Here is a 19,384-nt window from a genome sequence, read left to right as displayed (position 1 = left end):
AACCGGTCTCTTTTCTACCTTCTGGAACCAGGAACCCGCGTGGGCAATATAGGGTGCTGTTTTCAAGATTACGGCTAAGCCATAGGGTAGGGGTTGGGTGAGGGTAAGTTAAAATATGATAAAGCTTTTCTGATGTGTTTACAGTTTTTTTTTTTCATGATTGTTTTTGTCTTTTGGTTGCAGTAAATCTTTGCAGCGAAAATTATTCAGAGTTCTGATAAAGTGAATCAGATAATTTTTGCCCATTTTTGTTGATGTTTCTGTGAGCCCTTAGTTTCCTACTCTGAGATTTCACCAATGACTTTGATACTCCAAAAAATGAATTAATAACTTAATTTGTCAAACACAACCAAGAAATAAATGAGATGGTATATAAATGATTTACTTAATAATTTAGTAGTTTGGAAGTAAGAGACAGCCTAAAATATCCTATGGAAACTACCCAGAGTAGTACTAAGTTTTGGGCAAGACTTCCAGGATAACATATTTTCTGTTGTGTGTTTGTTTTGGACAAGTAATAGAAAGGCATAAAGAAAAGAAAAATATGATAATGATATTTAGAAGATGTAAGTAATATAAGGAATAACGTCGTTGTCTGTGAATTTTCATTAGGGGCACAGAATGCCTGGAGTGTAACTGAGATAAAGTGATTTTAAAGAACATTTATGAAGAGTGTTTGTTAATTTCAGGGGCAGATAAATCTTAATCTGGATTATGGATAATTAATATTTTGAGTCATAGTCTTCCCTCTCTATGCAGAAAACTGATTTGCATTCAGAAAACACAGTGGACCTCCTGAGGGCCCATAAAAACTAGGTTTTTATTCCCAAACTAGAGCAAGCAGTTATCTTTCTTCACCCAACTGCTCCCTACTCACTCTGGCAAATCTCTGACCTGACAGGAGTATGCAAACAGTGGATGGAACCTGAATGTGATGCCAGTGCTGGATCAGTCTGTTCTCTGCCACATTAATGCAGATATCTCAGGCATGAAGGTTCCCTGGCTCTATGTAGGCATGGTATTCTCAGCATTTTGTTGGCATATTGAGGATCACTGGAGTTACTCCATTAACTACCTACACTGGTGAGTGGGCTCCAAATGGCCGGGATGGATATCAAGATTCCCTCAGTATGCAAGGACATTTCCAGTCTTTATGTGTCTCTCTTTACCTGAGCAGGGGTGAGCCGAAGACCTGGTATGGTGTACCCTCACTGGCAGCAGAGCATTTGGAGGAGGTGATGAAGAGGCTAACACCTGAGCTCTTTGATAGCCAGCCTGACCTCCTACACCAGCTCGTCACCCTCATGAATCCCAACACCCTCATGTCTCATGGTGTGCCAGTAAGTACCTGGAAATAGGGGACAAATGGATTTAATGTTTTCCATAAGGTGAATGGCAGTGAATGAAAAACTTAGTTTTGGAGGAAATAAAGTTTTGGAGACTGGCTTTAGCAATGCATCTCTCTTTCCCTTTACATGCTATTTCAAGCTGCAATCCTGTGTAGACCACCAGGGTGTGGGGTATCCTTAAGGCGAAGAGAAAAGAGAAATCAGAAAATTATTTAACAGCATAAAACCTAAAACCTTGTTTCTGGCCTTTTAATCTGCCTCATAGTCTGTAATAGGTTTTCTGATAACATTACTGGATATAGATTCTAATTTTATAATGCTTCAACAGACGTGGGAGGGGTGGCTTCAGACTTCAGGTTTTTCAGGATTCATTTATATCACCCTGTTTTGCAAAGGTTACTAAGCCAGAAATTTCTAGGAGATAAAATAGCACACTCTCTCTGTCTACAACACACTACACATATTCTCATTTGAACAACTTTTAGATTTAGAGTAACCTCCACAAAACATTTTCATAACCTTTATGTCCATCTCCCTCAGTTTTTCCATCCACATAAAATGGACTTGACACCTCCAGCACTCTCTTCCAGTTCTGACATTTTACACGTTCTTGAATTATTTTCCTTTCTTCCTAATAACATCACTATTTTTTCATTAAAAAAGATAGCCCTGAGTATTGATTATAATGAGATCATACAGCTAATCTAGTTTTACCATTTCTCTTTCCTCATGATTCTTACTTACTGATCTTCCCCCACATATATCAGGGACTGCCATTCATATTCGGGACTAGAATTTGTGCATCCTCTTTTTTTTTGTAATCTAATTTGCTGATGTAGTGATTCATACTATTTTCTTATTATCCTTTTTATTTCTGTAAAGTTAGTAATCCACTTTCATTTCTGATTTTAATAATTTGTCTTCTCTCTTTTTGTCATACTCTTCCTAAAGGTTTCTCAATTTTGTTAATCATTTCAAGCAACTGGGTTTTGGTTTTGGTGATCCTCTGTTGGTTTTCTATTCTTTATTTTACTTATTTTGTTAAGAAATTGACCCTTTTATAAATATATCATGTCCGTCTTCATCGCATGACAATTTTTTACTTGACGTCTAATTTCATCTCATATTCCTACAACCACTCCTACTCTCTTTTCATCACTATTTACCTGTAGTGTATTTTTTCATTCTTTTACTTTCAGTCCACTTGTGTCTTATGTGTTGGTGAGTTTCTTATAAAAAAGATAATTGTTGAATGAAGTTTTTTATTAATTCTGCCAGTCTTTGCTTTTTGAAACTTTAATTTTAAACTTAATATAATTGTCAGTAAGGAAGGACTTTACTTCTTTCTGCCATTTGTTGTTTTGTGCATGTCCAGAATCTTTTTTATTCCTCAGTTCTTCCGTTTCTTCCTTCTTTGTGATTAACTGGTTTATTCCAGTTTAATTCTACATAATGCCCTTATCTGGTGTTTATTTTCTAGTTATTTTCTTAATGGTTAGCTTGGTGATTACAACTACTGTTTTAATTTATAACAATCTAGTTTGAATTAATACCAATTTATTTTCAATAGTAAGTTTCAAAAAAGTCTTCATTCCTTTGTAGGTCTGTCCCTCTTCCTTTATATTATTATTGTCACAAATTACATGTTTGCCCTTCAACATGTTTAATTCTTCTTTTTCGATTTGGATTCCTTTTCTTTTTCTTCCCTGATTGCTGTGGCTAAAACTTCCCAAACTATGTTAAATAATAGTGGTGAGAGTGGGCAACCTTGTCTTGTTCCTGATTTTAGTGGAAATGGTTTCAGTTTTCCACCATGGAGAACGATGTTGGCTGTGGGTTTGTCATATATGGCCTTTATTATGTTGAGGTAAGTTCCCTCCACGCCTACTTTCTGGAGGGTTTTTATCATAAATGGGTGTTGAATTTTGTCGAAAGCTTTCTGTACATCTATTGAGATGACCATATGTTTTTTCTCCTTCAATTTGTTAATATGGTGTATCACATTGATTGATTTATGTATTTTGAAGAATCCTTGCATTCCTGGGATAAACCCCACTTGATCATGGTGTATGATCCTTTTCATGTGCTGTTGGATTCTGTTTGCTAGTATTTTGTTGAGGATTTTTGCCTCTATGTTCATCAGTGATTTAGGCCTGTAGTTTTCCTTTTTGTGACATCTTTGTCTGGTTTTGGTATCAAGGCATTGGTGGCCTTGTAGAATGAGTTTGGGAGTGTTCCTCCCTCTGCTGTATTTTGGAAGAGTTTGAGAAGGATGGGTATTAGCTCTTCTCTAAATATTTGATAGAATTCACCTGTGAAGCCATCTGGTCCTTGAATTTTGTTGGCTGGAAGATCGTTAAGCACGGTTTCAATTTCATTACTTGCAATTGGTCTGTTCATGTTTTCTGTTTCTTTGTGGTTCAGTCTTAGAAGGTTATATCTTTCTAGGAATTTGTCCATTTCTTCCAGGTTGTGCATTTTATTGTAAAGTTGCTTGTAGTAATCTCTCATGATCCTTTGTATTTCTGCAGTGTCAGTGTTACTTCTTTTTCATTTCTAATTCTGATTATTTGAGTCTTCTCCCTTTTTTTCTTGATGAGTCTGGCTAATGGTTTATTAATTTTGTTTACCTTCTCAAAGAGCCAGCTTTTAGCTTTATTGATCTTTGCTATTGTTTCTTTTATTTCTTTTTCATTTATTTCTGATCTGATTTTTATGACTATTCTCTTGCTGCTAACTTCAGGCTTTTTTTGTTCTTTTTTTCTCTTAATTGCTTTAGGTGTAAGGTTATGTTGTTTATTTGAGATGTTTCTTGTGGTAGGGTTGTATTGCTGTAAACTTCCCTCTTAGAACTGCTTTTGCTGTTTCCCATAGGTTTTGGATAATTATGCTTTCATTTTCCTTTCTCTCTAAGTATTTTTTGATTTCCTCTTTGATTTCTTCAGTGATCCATTGGTTGTTTAGTAGTGTATTGTTTAGCCTCCATGTTTTTGTATTTTTTGCAGTTTTTTTCCTGTAGTTCATATCTAGTCTCATAGAATTGTGGCCAGAAAAGATACTTGATATGATTTCAATTTTCTTAAATACTGAGGCTTGATTTGTGACCCAAGATATGGTCTCTTCTGGAGAATGTTCCATGTGCACTTGAGAAGAAAATGTATTATGTTGTTTTGGGATGGAATATCCTATAAATATCAATTAAGTCCATCTGTGTCATTTAAAGCTTGTGTTTCCTTATTTATATTCATTTGGATGGTCTGTCCACTGGTGAAAGTGGGGTGTAAAGTCCCCTACTCTTACTCTGTTACTGTCGTTTTTCCCTTTTAGGCTGTTAGCATTTGCCTTATATATTGAGGATCTCCTGTGTTGGGTGCATAAATATTTAATTGTGTCTTCTTCTTGGATTCATCCCTTCATCATTATGCGGTGTCCTTCTTTGTCTCTTATAATAATCTTTATTTTAGAGTCTGTTTTGTCTGACATGAGTATTGCTGCTCCACCTTTCTTTTGATTTCCATTTGCATGGAATATCTTTTTCTGTCCCCCCAATTTTAGTCTGTTTGTGTCCCTAGGTGTGAAGTGTCTCTTGTAGACAGCATATATATGGGTCTTGGTTTTGTATCCATTCTGCCAGTCTGTGTCTTTTGTTGGAGCATTTAATCCATTTACATTTAAGGTAATTATTGACATGTATGTTCCTAATACCATTTTCTTAATTGTTTTGGGTTTGTTTTTGTAGGTTCTTTCCTTCTCTTGTGTTTCCTGCCTAGAGAAGTTCCTTTAGCATTTGTTGTAAAGCTGGTTTGGTGGTGCTGAATTCTCTTAGCTTTGCTTGTCTCTAAAACTTTAATTTCTCCATCGAATCAGAATGAGATGCTTCCTGGGTAGAGTAATATTGGTTGTAGGTTTTTCCCTTTCATCATTTTAAATATGTCCTGCGACTCCCTTCTGGCTTGCAGAGTTCCTGCTGAAAGATCACTTGTAACCTTATGGGGTTCCCTTGTATGTTATTTGTTGTTTTCCCCTAGCTGCTTTTAATATTTGTTCTTTATATTTAATTTTTGATAGTTAGATTAATATGTTTCTTGGCGTGTTTCTCCTTGGAATTATTCTGTATGGGACTCTCTGTGCTTCCTGGACTTGATTAACTATTTCCTTTCCCATATTAGGGAAGTTTTCAACTATAATCTCTTCAAATATTTCTCAGTCCCTTTCTTTTTCTCTTCTTCTTCTGGGACCCTTATAATTCTAATGTTGGTGCGTTTAATGTTGTCCCAGAGGTCTCGGAGACTGTCCTCAATCCTTTCATTCTTTTTTCTTTAGTCTGCTCTGCAGTAGTTATTTCCACTATTTTATCTTCCAGGTCACTTATCGGTTCTTCTGCCTCAGTTATTCTGCTATTGATCCCTTCTAGAGTATTTTTAATTTCATTTATTGTGTTGTTCATCATTGCTTGTTCTTATTTGTTCTAGGTCCTTGTTAAATGTTTCTTGCATTTTCTCTATTCTATTTCACAGATTTTGGATCATCTTTACTATCATTATTCTGAATTCTTTTTCAGGTAGACTGCCTATTTTCTCTTCACTTGTTAGGTCTGGTGGGTTTTTACCTTGCTCCTTCATCTGCTGTGTGTTTTTCTGTCTTCTCATTTTGCTTATCTTCCTGTGTTTGGGGTCTCCTTTTTGCAGGCTACAGGTCCGTAGTTCCCGTTGTTTTTGGTGTCTGTCCCCAGTGGCTAAAGTTGGTTCAGTGGGTTGTGTAGGCTTCCTGGTGGAGGGGACTAGTGCCTGTGTTCTGGTGGATGCAGCTGGAACTTGTCTTTTTGGTGGACAGGTCCACGTCTGGTGGTGTGTTTTGGGGTGTCTGTGGCTTTATTATGATTTTAGGCAACCTCTCTGCTAATGGGTGGGGTGTTCCTGTCTTGCTAGTTGTTTGGCATAGGGTGTCCAGCACTGTACCTTGCTGGTGGTTGAATGAAGCTGGGTTTTGGCGTTGAGATGGAGATCTCTGGGAGATTTTCGCCATTTGATATTACGTGGAGCTGGGAGGTCTCTTGTGGACCAGTGTCCTGAAGTTGGCTCCCCCACCTCAGAGGCACAGCACTGAGAGAGAGAGGGAGAGAGGGAGAGAGGGAGGGAGGGAGAGAGAGAAAGAAAAAAAGAAAGAAAGAAAGAATAAAATAAAGTAAGATAAAATAAAGTTATTAAAATATAAAATAAAAATTATTAAGGAAAAAAATTTTTAAGTTAAAAAAAAAGCACGGACAGAACCATAGGACAAATGGTAAAAGCAAAACTATACAGACAAAACTCACACAGAAGCATTCACACTCAGAAAAAGAGGAAAAGGGGAAAAATAATATATCTTGCTCACAAAGTCCACCTCCTCAATTTGGGATGATTCGTTGTCTATTCAGGTATTCCACTGATTCAGGGTACATCAGGTTGATTGTAGAGATTTAATACGCTGCTCCTGAGCCTGCTGGGAGAGATTTCCCTTTCTCTTTTTTTTTTTTTTTTTTTTTGTTGTTGTTCTTTAATTTTTGACCCTGGTGTGAAATACATTTTTTTCTTTTTTTAATTAAGGTTACTTTCATTTATTTATTTATGGCTCTGTTGGGTCTTCGTTTCTGTGTGAGCACTTTATCTAATTGTGGCAAGCGGGGGCCACTCTTCATTGCGGTGCACGGGCCTCTCACTATCGCGGCCTCTGTTGTTGCGGAGCACAGGCTCCAGACGTGCAGGCTCAGTAGTTGTGCCTCACAGGCCTAGTTGCTCCGCACGACACGTGGGATCTTCCCAGACCAGGGCTCGAACCCGTGTCCCGTGCGTTAGCAGGCAGATTCTCAACCACTGCGCCACCAGGGAAGCCCCCCTTTCTCTTCTTTGTCCGCACAGCTCCTGTGTTTCAGCTTTGGATTTGGCCCTGCCTCTGCATGTAGGTCGCCTGAGGGCGTCTGTTCTTTGCTCAGACAGGACGGGGTTAAAGGAGCCGCTGACTCGGGGGCTCTGGCTCACTCAGGCTGGGGGGAGGGAGGGGTACGGAGTGCGGGCCAAGCCTGCGGCGTCAGAGGCCGGCGTGACGTTGCAGCAGCCTGAGGCGCGCAATGAGTTCTCCTGGGGAAGTTGTCCCTGGATCACAGGACCCTGGCAGTGGTGGGCTGCACAGGCTCCCGGGAGGGTAGGTGTGGGGAGTGACCTGTGCTTGCACACAGGATTCTAGCTGGCGGCAGCAGCAGCCTTAGCGTCTCATGCCCGTCTCTGGGATCGCGCTGATAGCCCGCGGCTCACGTCCTTCTCTGGAGCTCCTTTAATCAGCGGTCTTAATCCCGTCTGCTCGCGCACCAGGAAACAAAGAGGGAAGAAAAAGACTTGCTTCTTCGGCAGGTTCAGACTTTTTCCCGGACTCCCTCCCGGCCAGCCGTGGTGCACTAGCCCCCTGCAGGCTGTGTTCACGCGCCAACCCCAGTCCTCTCCCTGCACACCGACAGAAGCCCGAGCCTCAGCTCCCAGTCCCGCCCGCCCCGGCGGGTGAGCAGACAAGCCTGTCGGGCTGGTGTGTGCCAGTCGGCACCGATCCTCTGTGCAGGAATCTCTCCGCTTTGCCCTCCGCACCCCTGTTGCTGCATTGTCCCCCGCAGCTCCGAAGCTTTCCCCCTCCGCCACCCGCAGTCTCCGCCCGCGAACGGGCTCCTAGTGTGTGGAAACCTTTCCTCCTTCACAGCTCCCTCCCAGAGGTGTGGGTCCCATCCCTATTCTTTTATCTCTGTTTTTTCTTTTTTTCTTTTGCCCTACCCAGGTACATGGGGGCTTTCTTGCCTTTTGGGAAGTCTGAGGTCTTCTGCCAGCGTTCAGTAGGCGTTCTATAGGAGTTGTTCCTCGTGTAGATGTATTTCTTATGTATCTGTAGGGAGGAAGGTGATCTCCGTGTCTTACTCTTCCGCTATCTTGAAGGTTTTCCTTGAAGGCGAAGTCTTAATCACTGGACCGCCAGGGACATCCCTGAGCACTTGCTTTCATCTTTGTTTTATAGCCAGAAATGCTGCATCATATGATTCAACGTTTTATCTTTCTAAGGAACGTCCATACTGTGTTCCATCGTGGATCCACCAGTATACTTTCCTACTGACAGGTTCCATTTTTTTCTACATCTTTGCCATCTTGTTATTTTCTTAAAAAAAAAAAAAATCTTTGGCCATCACAATGGTAAGAAGAAGTATCTCGTGATTTTGATTCCATTTCCCTAATGACTAATAACTTTGTCTTTTTTATGGGCTTGAAGTAATCTTGTAAAGTCTGTTCTTTTTCTCTGTTCCATTAGAATGGTAGTCATCTATCATTGAGACTTTTTCTTAAACCAAGAAGAGAGAAAGAAAAATATATCCTCCCAGTCTTCCCAGGTTGGCTGTGGTTGGGGGCTCTTTTTCAGTGCTTAGTGAAAGCTGTTTAAAACTGTCACCACCTGATTGTAGCCCCAAAATCAGCCAGAGGTGGGAGTTTAGGGTCTTCACAGGTGTTTTTCCTTAGTATTCATATAGCCTTCTCAATTTTCAGAAGTAAGTAGGAGCTTTTCAGAGCCCTTATTTCCCCAAATATCTCTTTCCCTTGCCTTTTACTTCCCAGGCATTTTCGAATTTATTTTTTGGTCAGTCTTTTTTCTCGTAATAAAGGTGACAGTGGGTGATACATTTTTCTTTGCATGCTTTCAACAAACAGAACATGTGAAGGTGCTTCTATTCATGGGGAAACCCTCAGGCAGATGAAATAAGGGGAGATACTTGAGATGATTTTTCAGGGGGCCATATGACAGGTCAAAATACACATCAGTTTTTTGAAAACAAGATTTACATTGTGCTGCAGGCACCAGCAGGCTGCACCAGGGTCTTAAAACTGCTGTCCTAAAGGTAGCTGTTGAGATTGGGTGAGAGGGTCATAGGCTGAGAAGTTATGAAACCATGGTGTACTTGTGACAGTTTAAAAATTTCTTCTTCTTTGTTTCTTCCTTTTTTTTTTAATTTATGGTTTTTGGAGTTTGTGATTTTACTGCAGAATTTTGAAAATGCTTAGGACACTTTTTGCCAGCCTAATCATTGGTAGAGGGACAAAAGTTTGGAGTTCCCATTCATCATTTGTGCTGATATTATTTCTCAAACTTTGAAATTGACATTTCTTTATTTGTTGACGTTATGAATTTTCTTCACGTTTATGGATGATTGATGTATTTAATTATTGAATTGTGCATTATTTTCATCTGTACTTTTGTCTGAATATCACTTAACCATCACACTCTTCATTTTCTCCTTTAGGGCACATAAATGCTGAAGTAAAGTTTATGTGAAAGACATTCTTAACTCTACATCCCATCCTTAGTCCTGACCCACACCCTCCTGTCTCTTCTTTTCAGGTTGTGCGCACAAATCAGTGTGCAGGAGAATTTGTCATCACTTTTCCTCGAGCTTACCACAGTGGCTTTAATCAAGGCTACAACTTTGCAGAGGCCGTCAACTTTTGTACTGCTGACTGGGTGAGTCTGGAATGGATGGGTTTGCAGATAGAAAAGTGTAAAGAATATGAGTAGAGGTTATTGTGGAGAAGGTAAGCACTCTGGTCTCCAGATTCTCTAACATAGTCTTGAACTGCTTACAGCTGCCTGCTGGCCGCCAGTGCATCGAACACTACCGCCGACTTCGGCGTTACTGTGTCTTCTCCCATGAGGAGCTCATATGCAAAATGGCCGCTTTTCCAGAGAAGTTAGACTTGAACCTGGCTGTGGCTGTGTACAAGGAGATGTTCATTATGGTGCAGGAGGAGCGACGTTTACGAAAGTCCCTATTGGACAAGGTGCGTGGTGGAGAACAGAACTCAGGGATTCAGTGAAGTAGACTAAGGATGGGAGACATAGAAATTGAGTAAGAATTCTCTTCCTCATCTCTAAGTCATACATTTTGAAGATGAAGAAAAACTATATTTGTTTATATTTTTTTCTTCCAATTTCTCTACAGCTGTCCTTACAAGGTTGAGCCCACAGCAGGGCTCAGTGTTGGCTGAGGTGGGGTGTCCACAACCCTGCTCCTAGTCTTTACAGTATATGTGGGTTGAACACCCCCAGGGCATCACGGAGGCTGAGCGAGAGGCTTTCGAGCTACTCCCAGATGATGAACGCCAGTGCATCAAGTGCAAGACCACATGCTTCCTATCAGCCCTGGCCTGCTATGACTGCCCAGATGGCCTTGTCTGCCTTTCCCACATCAATGATCTCTGCAAGTGTTCCAGTAGCCGGCAGTACCTGCGGTGAGTATGGGGCCTACTTGGAGGACACAGAGGAGTTTATAGAACTGGGCCAGATGTGCTTTTCTTTACACCATTCCCCCAGGTATCGTTACACCTTGGATGAGCTCCCCGCCATGCTACATAAGCTGAAGGTTCGCGCCGAGTCCTTTGACACCTGGGCTAACAAAGTGCGAATGGCCCTAGAGGTAGAGGATGGCCGGAAGCGGAGTAAGTGATAAGAGGTGGAACAACCCAAGGGCAAGTGCTGTTTCTTTAACTTCAGCAATCCCAACCTCTCTTTTCCAGCTGTTCATAATACTGCCTACCTCTTGAAACTTTAACTCTCTCTCCAGGCTTAGAAGAGCTAAGGGCACTAGAGTCTGAGGCCCGTGAAAGAAGGTTCCCTAACAGTGAGCTGCTTCAGCGATTGACAAACTGCCTGAATGAAGCAGAGGCTTGTGTCTCCCAAGTGTTGGGTCTGGTCAGTGGCCAAGAGGTCAGGTATGTTAGAGAAGAGAGCTAAAAAGGATGGGCAGTATGTGAAAATCGGTAAGAAAAAATGGGTAGACCGTAAGTGAAGAATCCAGGTAACAAAAGTTAATATGTTATATATCTGTGTATATATGTTATATTTATTGGTGACCAATAGTTATAATCTAGTTGACAAGGCATGGATTCAACATAGGGTGACTTACAGTGAGATCTTATTAAGACATGAAAACAATGGGATATGAACAACAAACCATTGAAAATAGGCAACTTCAAACATAATATGTCATGAATGGGAAAATTGTAGTCCTGACCTATCAACAAATTTCGTAAAGATATTCAACCACTGGAATTTCCACAAAATTTATGTTTTTCTATGTAGGTAGATAAAATTTTAGAATTTGGAAGAAATCCTCACGTTGTGTTTACATAACTGGTTGCAGACGTGTATGATTAACTGATATACACCTACTTCTCTGACTGAAAAATTAACTTAGTGATTATTTATATACTTTCGCTTTATAAATTTTAGGTAAAGGAAAAATAGGAGCTATTAATCAGAATGTCAGAGTCATTTTTTTTTTAACTTGAAGTTTTTAAAAAGTTAAAGGTAGTAGAGGTGATTCCCTTCTTGTAGATAACTTGTTTCCTTTTCCTACTTCAAAAGAAATAAAAACTTTCGCACCTTGACAAGGGATACTCATGCTCACTGGCCTTGACTACTGCTCATATACTGCTGGCTGTTTACTTTTATGTCCTCCTTATTCTACATTTAGATCTCCTTATATGTCTTAACTGAATACTACAGCAAATAAGTTATCTAGGGACCATCTCATATTTTTGTTATGTCCAGAAAAACTCTGTATTTATTTTCACTCTTCTAACTAACGACACTCACCCTAGACCCCAAACTATTAAACTTCCTCAAAAACTTAGACTCTCTCACTTAGGTTATCTCCAGTCTCTTCGTTAACAGTTTCTGTCAGCTGTCAGTTGTCCTCAAGTCTTTTTTATCTTAACTTATTAGTTCACATTACCAATTGAGAAAATGACTTTGGAAGCATTACTATACATGGAAGAGAAATAAGGATGATGGGTTTCTCATGAATGCATGAAGTATGGACTTTGCAGGTTCATTCAGTGAATTCTTTCTGCCTGATTCCTGCAGGATTGAAACACCACAGCTGACCCTGACTGAGCTCCGGGTCCTTCTTGAGCAGATGGGCAGCCTCCCCTGTGCCATGCGTCAGATGGGGGTTGTTAAGGTGAAGAGGGATGTGGCCTGGAATCCTTGTTAACATCAGATACTAGCAGAGTCTAAGATGCTAGGAAGGTGTGAGAACTGATTGTTCTAAGTAGTTCCTTATAATACATCTTTCTTAGAAGCTATGGAGATGGCTGGTCCAACAGTGTCTATCCTGACAGCTTACAGTACAAAGTGATATCCTCCAAACAAAAGTTACTATACATACTAAGCAGAGGGCTACATGAAAGACTCCTGGTATTGGAGAACCTGAAGGGGGTGGGAAGATTTTTTTTTTTTTACTTTAAAGTGTCAGGAAGCTTTCTAGAAGAGTAAGATGGTATTAAAGTAGGCCAAAAAAAAAAAAAAAGTAAATTCCAAATAATTAAAGGAGAAGCAGAGGTATTTATGGTAAATAAATGAGTTGATATCAAGCAGGCCATGTCTTAGGACATCACTGAAGATAAGTGGGAGCACAACAAGGCCAGCTGGTTGAGTATCAGTATGAATAAAGAATATGTTTGTTATTCAATTCCTCTGCAGGATTTCCTGCAGCAGGTGGAGGACTACCAAGCTGAGGCCCGGGAAGCCCTGGCCTCACTGCCAGCCAGTCTGGGGCAACTGCAGTCCCTGTTGGAAAGGGGGCAGCAGCTGGGTGTGGAAGTGCCTGAAGCCCATCAGCTCCAGCAGCAAGTGGAGCAAGCACGATGGCTAGATGAAGTAAAGCAAGCACTGGACCCTTCAGCCCAAAGGGGCTCCCTGGTCATCATGCAGCGGCTGTTGGTTACAGGTGCCAAAGTAGCTTCCAGCCCTTCTGTGGACAAGGCCCGGGCTGAGCTTCAGGAGCTGCTGACCATTGCAGAGCGCTGGGAAGAAAAGGCTCACTTCTGCCTGGAGGCCAGGTGGAGCCCACACTTTTTTCATATTACTGTAACTCAAAGTCTTTGTAGTTTGGGGGTGACCCTAAGTATGGCTTCTAATGCACGACTCTGGTACCAGAGTCCCAGTTACCCATCCAGTAAACTATAAATGATTAATATGACATGTCATACAGTCCTATAGATATTTTACTGTTTAAAGGCAATAACTAAGGAAATTCTCCTGGCCTGAGTTTATTCTTGGGTGAGAGACTCTGGACATGACTTCTAAAAGAGTCACATGTTTACTTCAGTGTTTAGAGAGTTCCTAAGAATTGGAGAATTGTTGCTCACTTTCTCTGTCAAAGTTTTCATTGCCTCTGATTTTGCCAAAGAAATCTAGGACTAGAAAAGAACCCAGTATATATATACATTAAGGATTGGTTCTTTTTTCCCCAAACATTTTTAGGCAGAAGCATCCACCAGCTACACTGGAAGCCATAATTCGTGAGGCAGAAAACATCCCTGTTCACCTACCTAACATCCAGGCACTCAAAGAGGCTCTGACCAAGGCACAGGCTTGGATTGCTGATGTGGATGAGATTCAAGTGAGAACCTTGTTTCTTTTCCTACCTCAAACATTCAGCTAAAAGAAGGACACTTCAGTCTTAGTCTCAGTTGGGTTGTGCTAGAAAGTGGAAGCTGCAGGTTGAAGGGCACCCTTAAGGAACTAAGGATATCAGCATGAGAACAGGTGAAAGGGAAGCACATGCACGGGCCTAGAGCAGAGAGTATCAACCTAGAAGGTGCCAGACAAAGCAAAGCAGAACAGAACAAGTGGCCTGTTAAGTAGGTGTTTTTTCCTGAACTGGTGAAACTAGGAGTTCTGATAGAAAAGTTGTTGCTATCCCTCTTTTTCCTCCAGAATAGTCTATAGATTGTTTTCATGACTGTGCAGCATGAAATTAAACATTGGTCAGCATGTCCGCACTTAGTAGTTTTTGACATTACTCAGCTGAGCTTTTCTCTTGCCCCTATCCCAGAATGGTGACCACTACCCATGCTTGGATGATTTGGAGGGCTTGGTAGCTGTGGGCCGGGACCTACCAGTAGGGCTGGAAGAGCTAAGACAGCTAGAGTTGCAGGTACTGACAGCACACTCCTGGAGAGAGAAGGCTTCCAAGATGTTCCTGAAGAAGAATTCATGCTACACGTTGCTGGAGGTGCGTCCTGTGACTGTGAACCACACGAGTCATCTCCCTGGCCTTGCTATTGTGACATGACTCACATGAGAACATGGGACCTTGGAGGGTCCTGGGAGGAGAGGAAAGTGGGTGTGAGGTGGGGAAATCCTGACTTCTCTGCTGTGTGCCTCAGGTGCTTTGCCCACGTGCAGACACTGGTTCAGACAGGACCAAGCGCAGCCGGTGGATGGAGAAGGAGATGGGGTTATATAAATCTGATGCAGAGCTGCTGGGACTTTCCGCGAAGGACCTCAGGGACCCAGGCTCTGTGGTAAGGAACTTGGGCACAGATGGGGTGAAGAATCTGCCTGCAAGTGTCTCAGCTGTGTGACTGTAGGTAGGCCACTTGCTCCCTGAGCATTACTACTCGTGGTTTGTGGTGTTAATGGCACCAGAAGAGGGAGGGGGTAGAGTGCTGATCTACCATTCTTCTATATCCTGGGCCTGGCAGATTATGGCCTTCAAGGAGGGGGAACAGAAGGAGAAGGAGGGAATCCTGCAGCTTCGTCACACCAACTCCTCCAAGCTCAGTCCATCAACCACAGCCGCCTCTGCAACCTCCATCTGTGTGTGTGGGCAGGTGCCAGCCGGGGTGGGGGCTCTTCAGTGTGACCTATGTCAGGAATGGTTCCATGGGCGATGTGTGTCAGTACCCCGCCTCTTCAGCTCCCCAAGACCCAGTGCCACCTCATCACCACTGCTGGCCTGGTGGGAGTGGGACACCAAATTCTTGTGTCCACTGTGCATGCGCTCACGGCGCCCACGCCTGGAAACCATACTGGCACTGCTGGTAGCACTGCAGAGACTGCCTGTACGGCTGCCTGAGGGTGAGGCCCTGCAGTGCCTCACAGAGAGGGCCATTTGGTGGCAAGGTCGTGCCAGAGAAGCTCTGGCGTCTAAGGATGTGACTGATCTGTTGGAACGGCTGGCTGAGCTTCGCCAGCAGCTGCAGCTTGAACCCACACCCAAGGATCCCCATACCTGCTCTTCAGCTGCTGTCTCTGACCGTCTCAGAAAAGGCAATGGCAAGGAGATGACCAAGGTTAGCAGCTGAGTGCCAGCTCTTGTCCTTAAATTTCAGTCTCCTCTCACTACCCATATTTACTATGCAGCCCTGTTTTTGTTCTTGAATTTTCAGTCTCCCTTGGTCTAGCCTCCCTGCCCCATTCATGTTGTGCAGATCCCTAGACTTTCCACTTCTATAAACTTGTGTCTGCTTTCCTGTTCCAGGAGGTGGAAGATCCCATGCTTGGTGTTGGGGGAGGAATAATAGGCCCCGGTTTTTCTGTTATTGTGACTCATCCTTGCTCTCATTTGCAGGTCCAGGGGTTGCTGGAGAACAGAGACAGTGTAAGCAGTCCTGAGAAGGTAGCTGCCGGGTATGACTCACATAAGACAGGTATGTCTAAGTGTGGGTAGGCTGTTGAATAGATACTACCAGAATAATCCATGTGGTCCTTGGCTTTGTCAAGGTGTTGTGGATCAGACAGGGCAGACTCTAATGCAGCCTGTCTCCACATGCCCCAGACTTGGAACAGCTCTCCTCAGTACTGCCTCAGTTGATTGGCCCTGTATTGGAACTGCCTGAGGCAACTAGGGCCCCCCTGGAGGAGCTCATGTTGGAGGGGGATCTCCTTGAGGTGACTCTGGATGAGAACCACAGCATCTGGCAGCTGTTGCAAGCTGGGCAGCCTCCAGACCTAGCACGGATCCGCACGCTTCTGGAGGTGATGTGGTGGGGTGAAGGCCACAGCCAGGAGATCAGACCAAGTAGGCAGAAATTCCAGGCCTGGCCACTGACCCACAACTCCTTTCTGCTTGTCTGTGTATTATTCTAGCTGGAGAAGCCTGAGCATCAAGGAAGTCAGATAAGGGGCCAGGTACTTGAGAAGCGACAGCGGCGGCAGCGGAAAGTAGATCTGGGTAGAAAGAGTGAGCGTATTGTTCAAGAAGAGCTGGAGTCAAAAAAGGCCCGGAGTTCACAGATCAAGCCTGAGGAGGGCCAAGACGAAGAAGAGTTTCAGGAGGGAACAGATTGTGAAAATATATTCATGACACCTCCTGCAGAGCGTAACCCTATCTTGAAAGGGAACCAAAATAACTTACAAGAGAATGATTCAACTTCTACAACACCATTTCATTCTTTAACACCTTTGGTACACCTGTCGTACCCTGAGCAGCAAGAGTTGTGACAGTAACACAAAAGATTTTTGTTTAATACCACTGCTTCCTGGACCTTTGTAGGTCCTATACCTTCTTTTCTATCTAGGATTTGTCACTTCAGTTTTCAAATCCTAACTCCTAAAGGTGATGTTTTTTAAGCTCTGTTCCTATGGATAACACCGTTTCCCAGCAACATTACTGTGACTAGCATACAGGGAGATATTTCCTAAACCACTTTTTTTCCTAGACTGGTGCAAATAAAACTTGAGAAAGGCAAATGTCTCATTTTTTTTCTCTTCCTGTATTCCTCTTTTTTCCCTCTTATATCTTTAAAATATTTTGGTGCTTAAAGTCTTTTTCCAACTTCATCCTACCTCCTTTTCTTTTCTCACCTTAGTTCACATTGTAATAAAAGACATTTATGATGTAATTATTTGGTAAGGCCAAAAAGAATAGAGCAAAACAAATTGTTAGTTAGAGCTGTTGTCTATGTTTAATTTATTTACTTAGAAATAAAACACCACCAGGTGTGTTTTGAAACTGCAGGTCTTTTTTTTTTTTTTTTTTTTTTTTTTGCACTTTTGGGAATACAAGAAAAGTGAAGGGCTGAGATTTGGAAATGTAAAATTTTAGTTTTAAAATGCATAATGTCTTTCTTGGTAGGGGTTAAGGACTTAATTGTATAAGGTGTTAGACTTAGGTCAAGGTTCACTTTTTTCCTCAAGGATGCCAGTTTCAGCACCATTTACTGAAAATTATTTTCTTTATTATCATTATGTCAAAAAATGTTGCTTCCACTGTGTGTCTGTGTTTTGATCTATTGCATTATGTCTGTCCCTTTGGCAATATTCCATTGTCTTCATTAACGTAGCTTTTAGGAAGTTTTACATTAAGGTAGAGTGGTTCCTCCCAGTTCATTCTTTTTCAAATTGTTCTAGTAGCCTAGAACCAATCTGTTTTTCCATATACAGTTGGCTTTGAGTTCTGTTTCTTATAGATTTGAAGTTGAAAATGTTACTTGTTCAGGTTTTCCTGTGCTTTCAAATGATAAATACAACAACTCATCTAATAGCATTTTTTGTAAGATTTCAATGAGACCAATGTGTAAATATCTCAGGCAAGACCAGTAGGAAACCTTTAATCAGTTTGTTTTTCTTGTTTCTCTCTAAGGGGTCTAGTCATATAGATGCTGTTGTACTATTACTCCTTTCCAGTAATCTAATTCTGTCAACCTGGTTTGAATGTCTTAAGTCAATGCTGCTCCCTCTCTTCCTGCTGACCCCAGCCAGTGTAGATTTTGAAATTTCATGCCTTTAATCACTGCCACCCTCTTTATTCTCTTCCTTTTTCTTCTTTATTCTAGCAGGTGATCCTAAAGTATAGCTTTGTTACTGGGAAACCAAATCATAGTCTGCTTCCCCCAGTTTTACCTTTTTCACTTGTCCAAAAAAAAAGAAAAAAAGTGATATCCTCTTGCAGCATAAGGATCAGGTAAAATAGAATGTCTTGTGATATTTTATCGAAGTAAAAGAATTATTTCTTAAGCTTTTGTATCTATCCTCTTCCCCTGCAGTGTGGCAAAAAGACCTATGACTCCCCATGGGCCGCAGAAATTTTGTATTTTCTAAAGAGTGTCTTCTAAATACAGCATCTACTCCCTGTATTTGTTCCCTCACAGTTTACATATGCAGCTGACCGTTTTGAGAATTAACGTTTAATGGAAAATACTGATAATGTAGTGAAAGAGTTGAGCATCTGCCTGCAGAGTAGAACTATGCGACCTAGCAATCCCACTGCTGGGAATGCCCTGAGAAAACCATAATTCAAAAAGTCGCATGTACCCCAGTGTTCATTTGCAGCACTATTTATAATAGCCAGGACATGGAAGCAACCTAATGTCTGCATCCACTGACAGATGAATGGATAAAGAAGATGCGGTGTATACACACAATGTAATGTTACTCAGCCATAAAGAGGAATGAAATTGGCTCATTTGTAGAGATGGGGACGGACCTAGAGACTGTCGTACAGAATCAGAGAAAACCAATATATTAACACATATATGTGGAATCTGGAAAAGTGGTACAGATGAACCAGTTTGCAAGGGATAAATAGAGACAGGTGTAGAGAACAAATGTATGGACACCGAGGTGGGAAAGTGAGGGGTGGGATGAATTGGGAGATTGGGATTGACATATATACACTAATATAACCTACTGTGTAGCATGGGGAGCTCCACTGTACAGTAGAAACTAACATAACATTGTAAAACAACTAGACACCAATTAATTTTTTTTTTGAAAAAACTACGTTAACATGGAACCTAGAAAAATGGTACAGATGAGCTTATTTGCATGACAGGAATAGAGGCGGAGATGTAGAGAACGGACGTGAACACAGTGCGGGAAGGGGAGGGTGGGACGAATAGGGAGATTAGGTTTTACATATATACACTACCACGCGTGAAACACAACTAGTGGGAACCTGCTGTATAGCACAGGGAGCTCAGCTCGGTGCTCATATATAGCTAATTCACTTTGTTGTACAACAGAAACTAACAACATTGTAAAGCAACTATACTGCAATAAGATATTTATTGACTGGACACAGATTAAGAAGTGCCAAAACCATGGTGCGTTAATAGAAAAGACACAGAAGGACTCAAGTAGATACTCAGTTAATATATGGTAAAAACAAGGTATTGGCTAGAAAAAAAATAGGATTATGAGTGCTCTGGATATTCCCTTTTAAAGCTGGTGATTTGGAACCT

At 41.7% G+C, this 19,384-nt stretch overlaps 1 protein-coding gene across 7 annotated transcripts in view; it reads left to right on the top strand.

The window, feature by feature from the left end:
* The window catches only part of LOC132482989 (lysine-specific demethylase 5C-like), a 45,421-nt gene extending 28,521 nt beyond the window's left edge, over positions 1-16,900 (top strand). For 6 of the 7 annotated variants that reach the window (XM_060088256.1, XM_060088254.1, XM_060088252.1 and 3 more), the window contains 16 exons: positions 902-1,083; positions 1,178-1,340; positions 9,753-9,872; positions 9,995-10,189; positions 10,458-10,639; positions 10,722-10,846; positions 10,972-11,119; positions 12,276-12,372; positions 12,894-13,252; positions 13,677-13,815; positions 14,251-14,430; positions 14,585-14,722; positions 14,903-15,493; positions 15,772-15,850; positions 15,979-16,178; positions 16,290-16,900. In XM_060088256.1, the coding sequence (XP_059944239.1) occupies positions 902-1,083; positions 1,178-1,340; positions 9,753-9,872; positions 9,995-10,189; positions 10,458-10,639; positions 10,722-10,846; positions 10,972-11,119; positions 12,276-12,372; positions 12,894-13,252; positions 13,677-13,815; positions 14,251-14,430; positions 14,585-14,722; positions 14,903-15,493; positions 15,772-15,850; positions 15,979-16,178; positions 16,290-16,643 (3,252 nt within the window). In that variant the 3' untranslated portion in view covers positions 16,644-16,900. The remainder of the gene's footprint in view (positions 1-901; positions 1,084-1,177; positions 1,341-9,752; positions 9,873-9,994; positions 10,190-10,457; positions 10,640-10,721; positions 10,847-10,971; positions 11,120-12,275; positions 12,373-12,893; positions 13,253-13,676; positions 13,816-14,250; positions 14,431-14,584; positions 14,723-14,902; positions 15,494-15,771; positions 15,851-15,978; positions 16,179-16,289) is intronic. The other variant, XM_060088257.1, reaches the window with a different exon arrangement.
* The last annotated feature ends 2,484 nt before the right edge of the window (positions 16,901-19,384 follow it).

This window comes from Mesoplodon densirostris (assembly GCF_025265405.1).
Source record: "Mesoplodon densirostris isolate mMesDen1 chromosome Y unlocalized genomic scaffold, mMesDen1 primary haplotype SUPER_Y_unloc_1, whole genome shotgun sequence".
In the NCBI taxonomy this organism is placed as follows: domain Eukaryota; kingdom Metazoa; phylum Chordata; class Mammalia; order Artiodactyla; family Ziphiidae; genus Mesoplodon; species Mesoplodon densirostris.
This window is presented reverse-complemented; position numbering and strand designations above follow the sequence as displayed.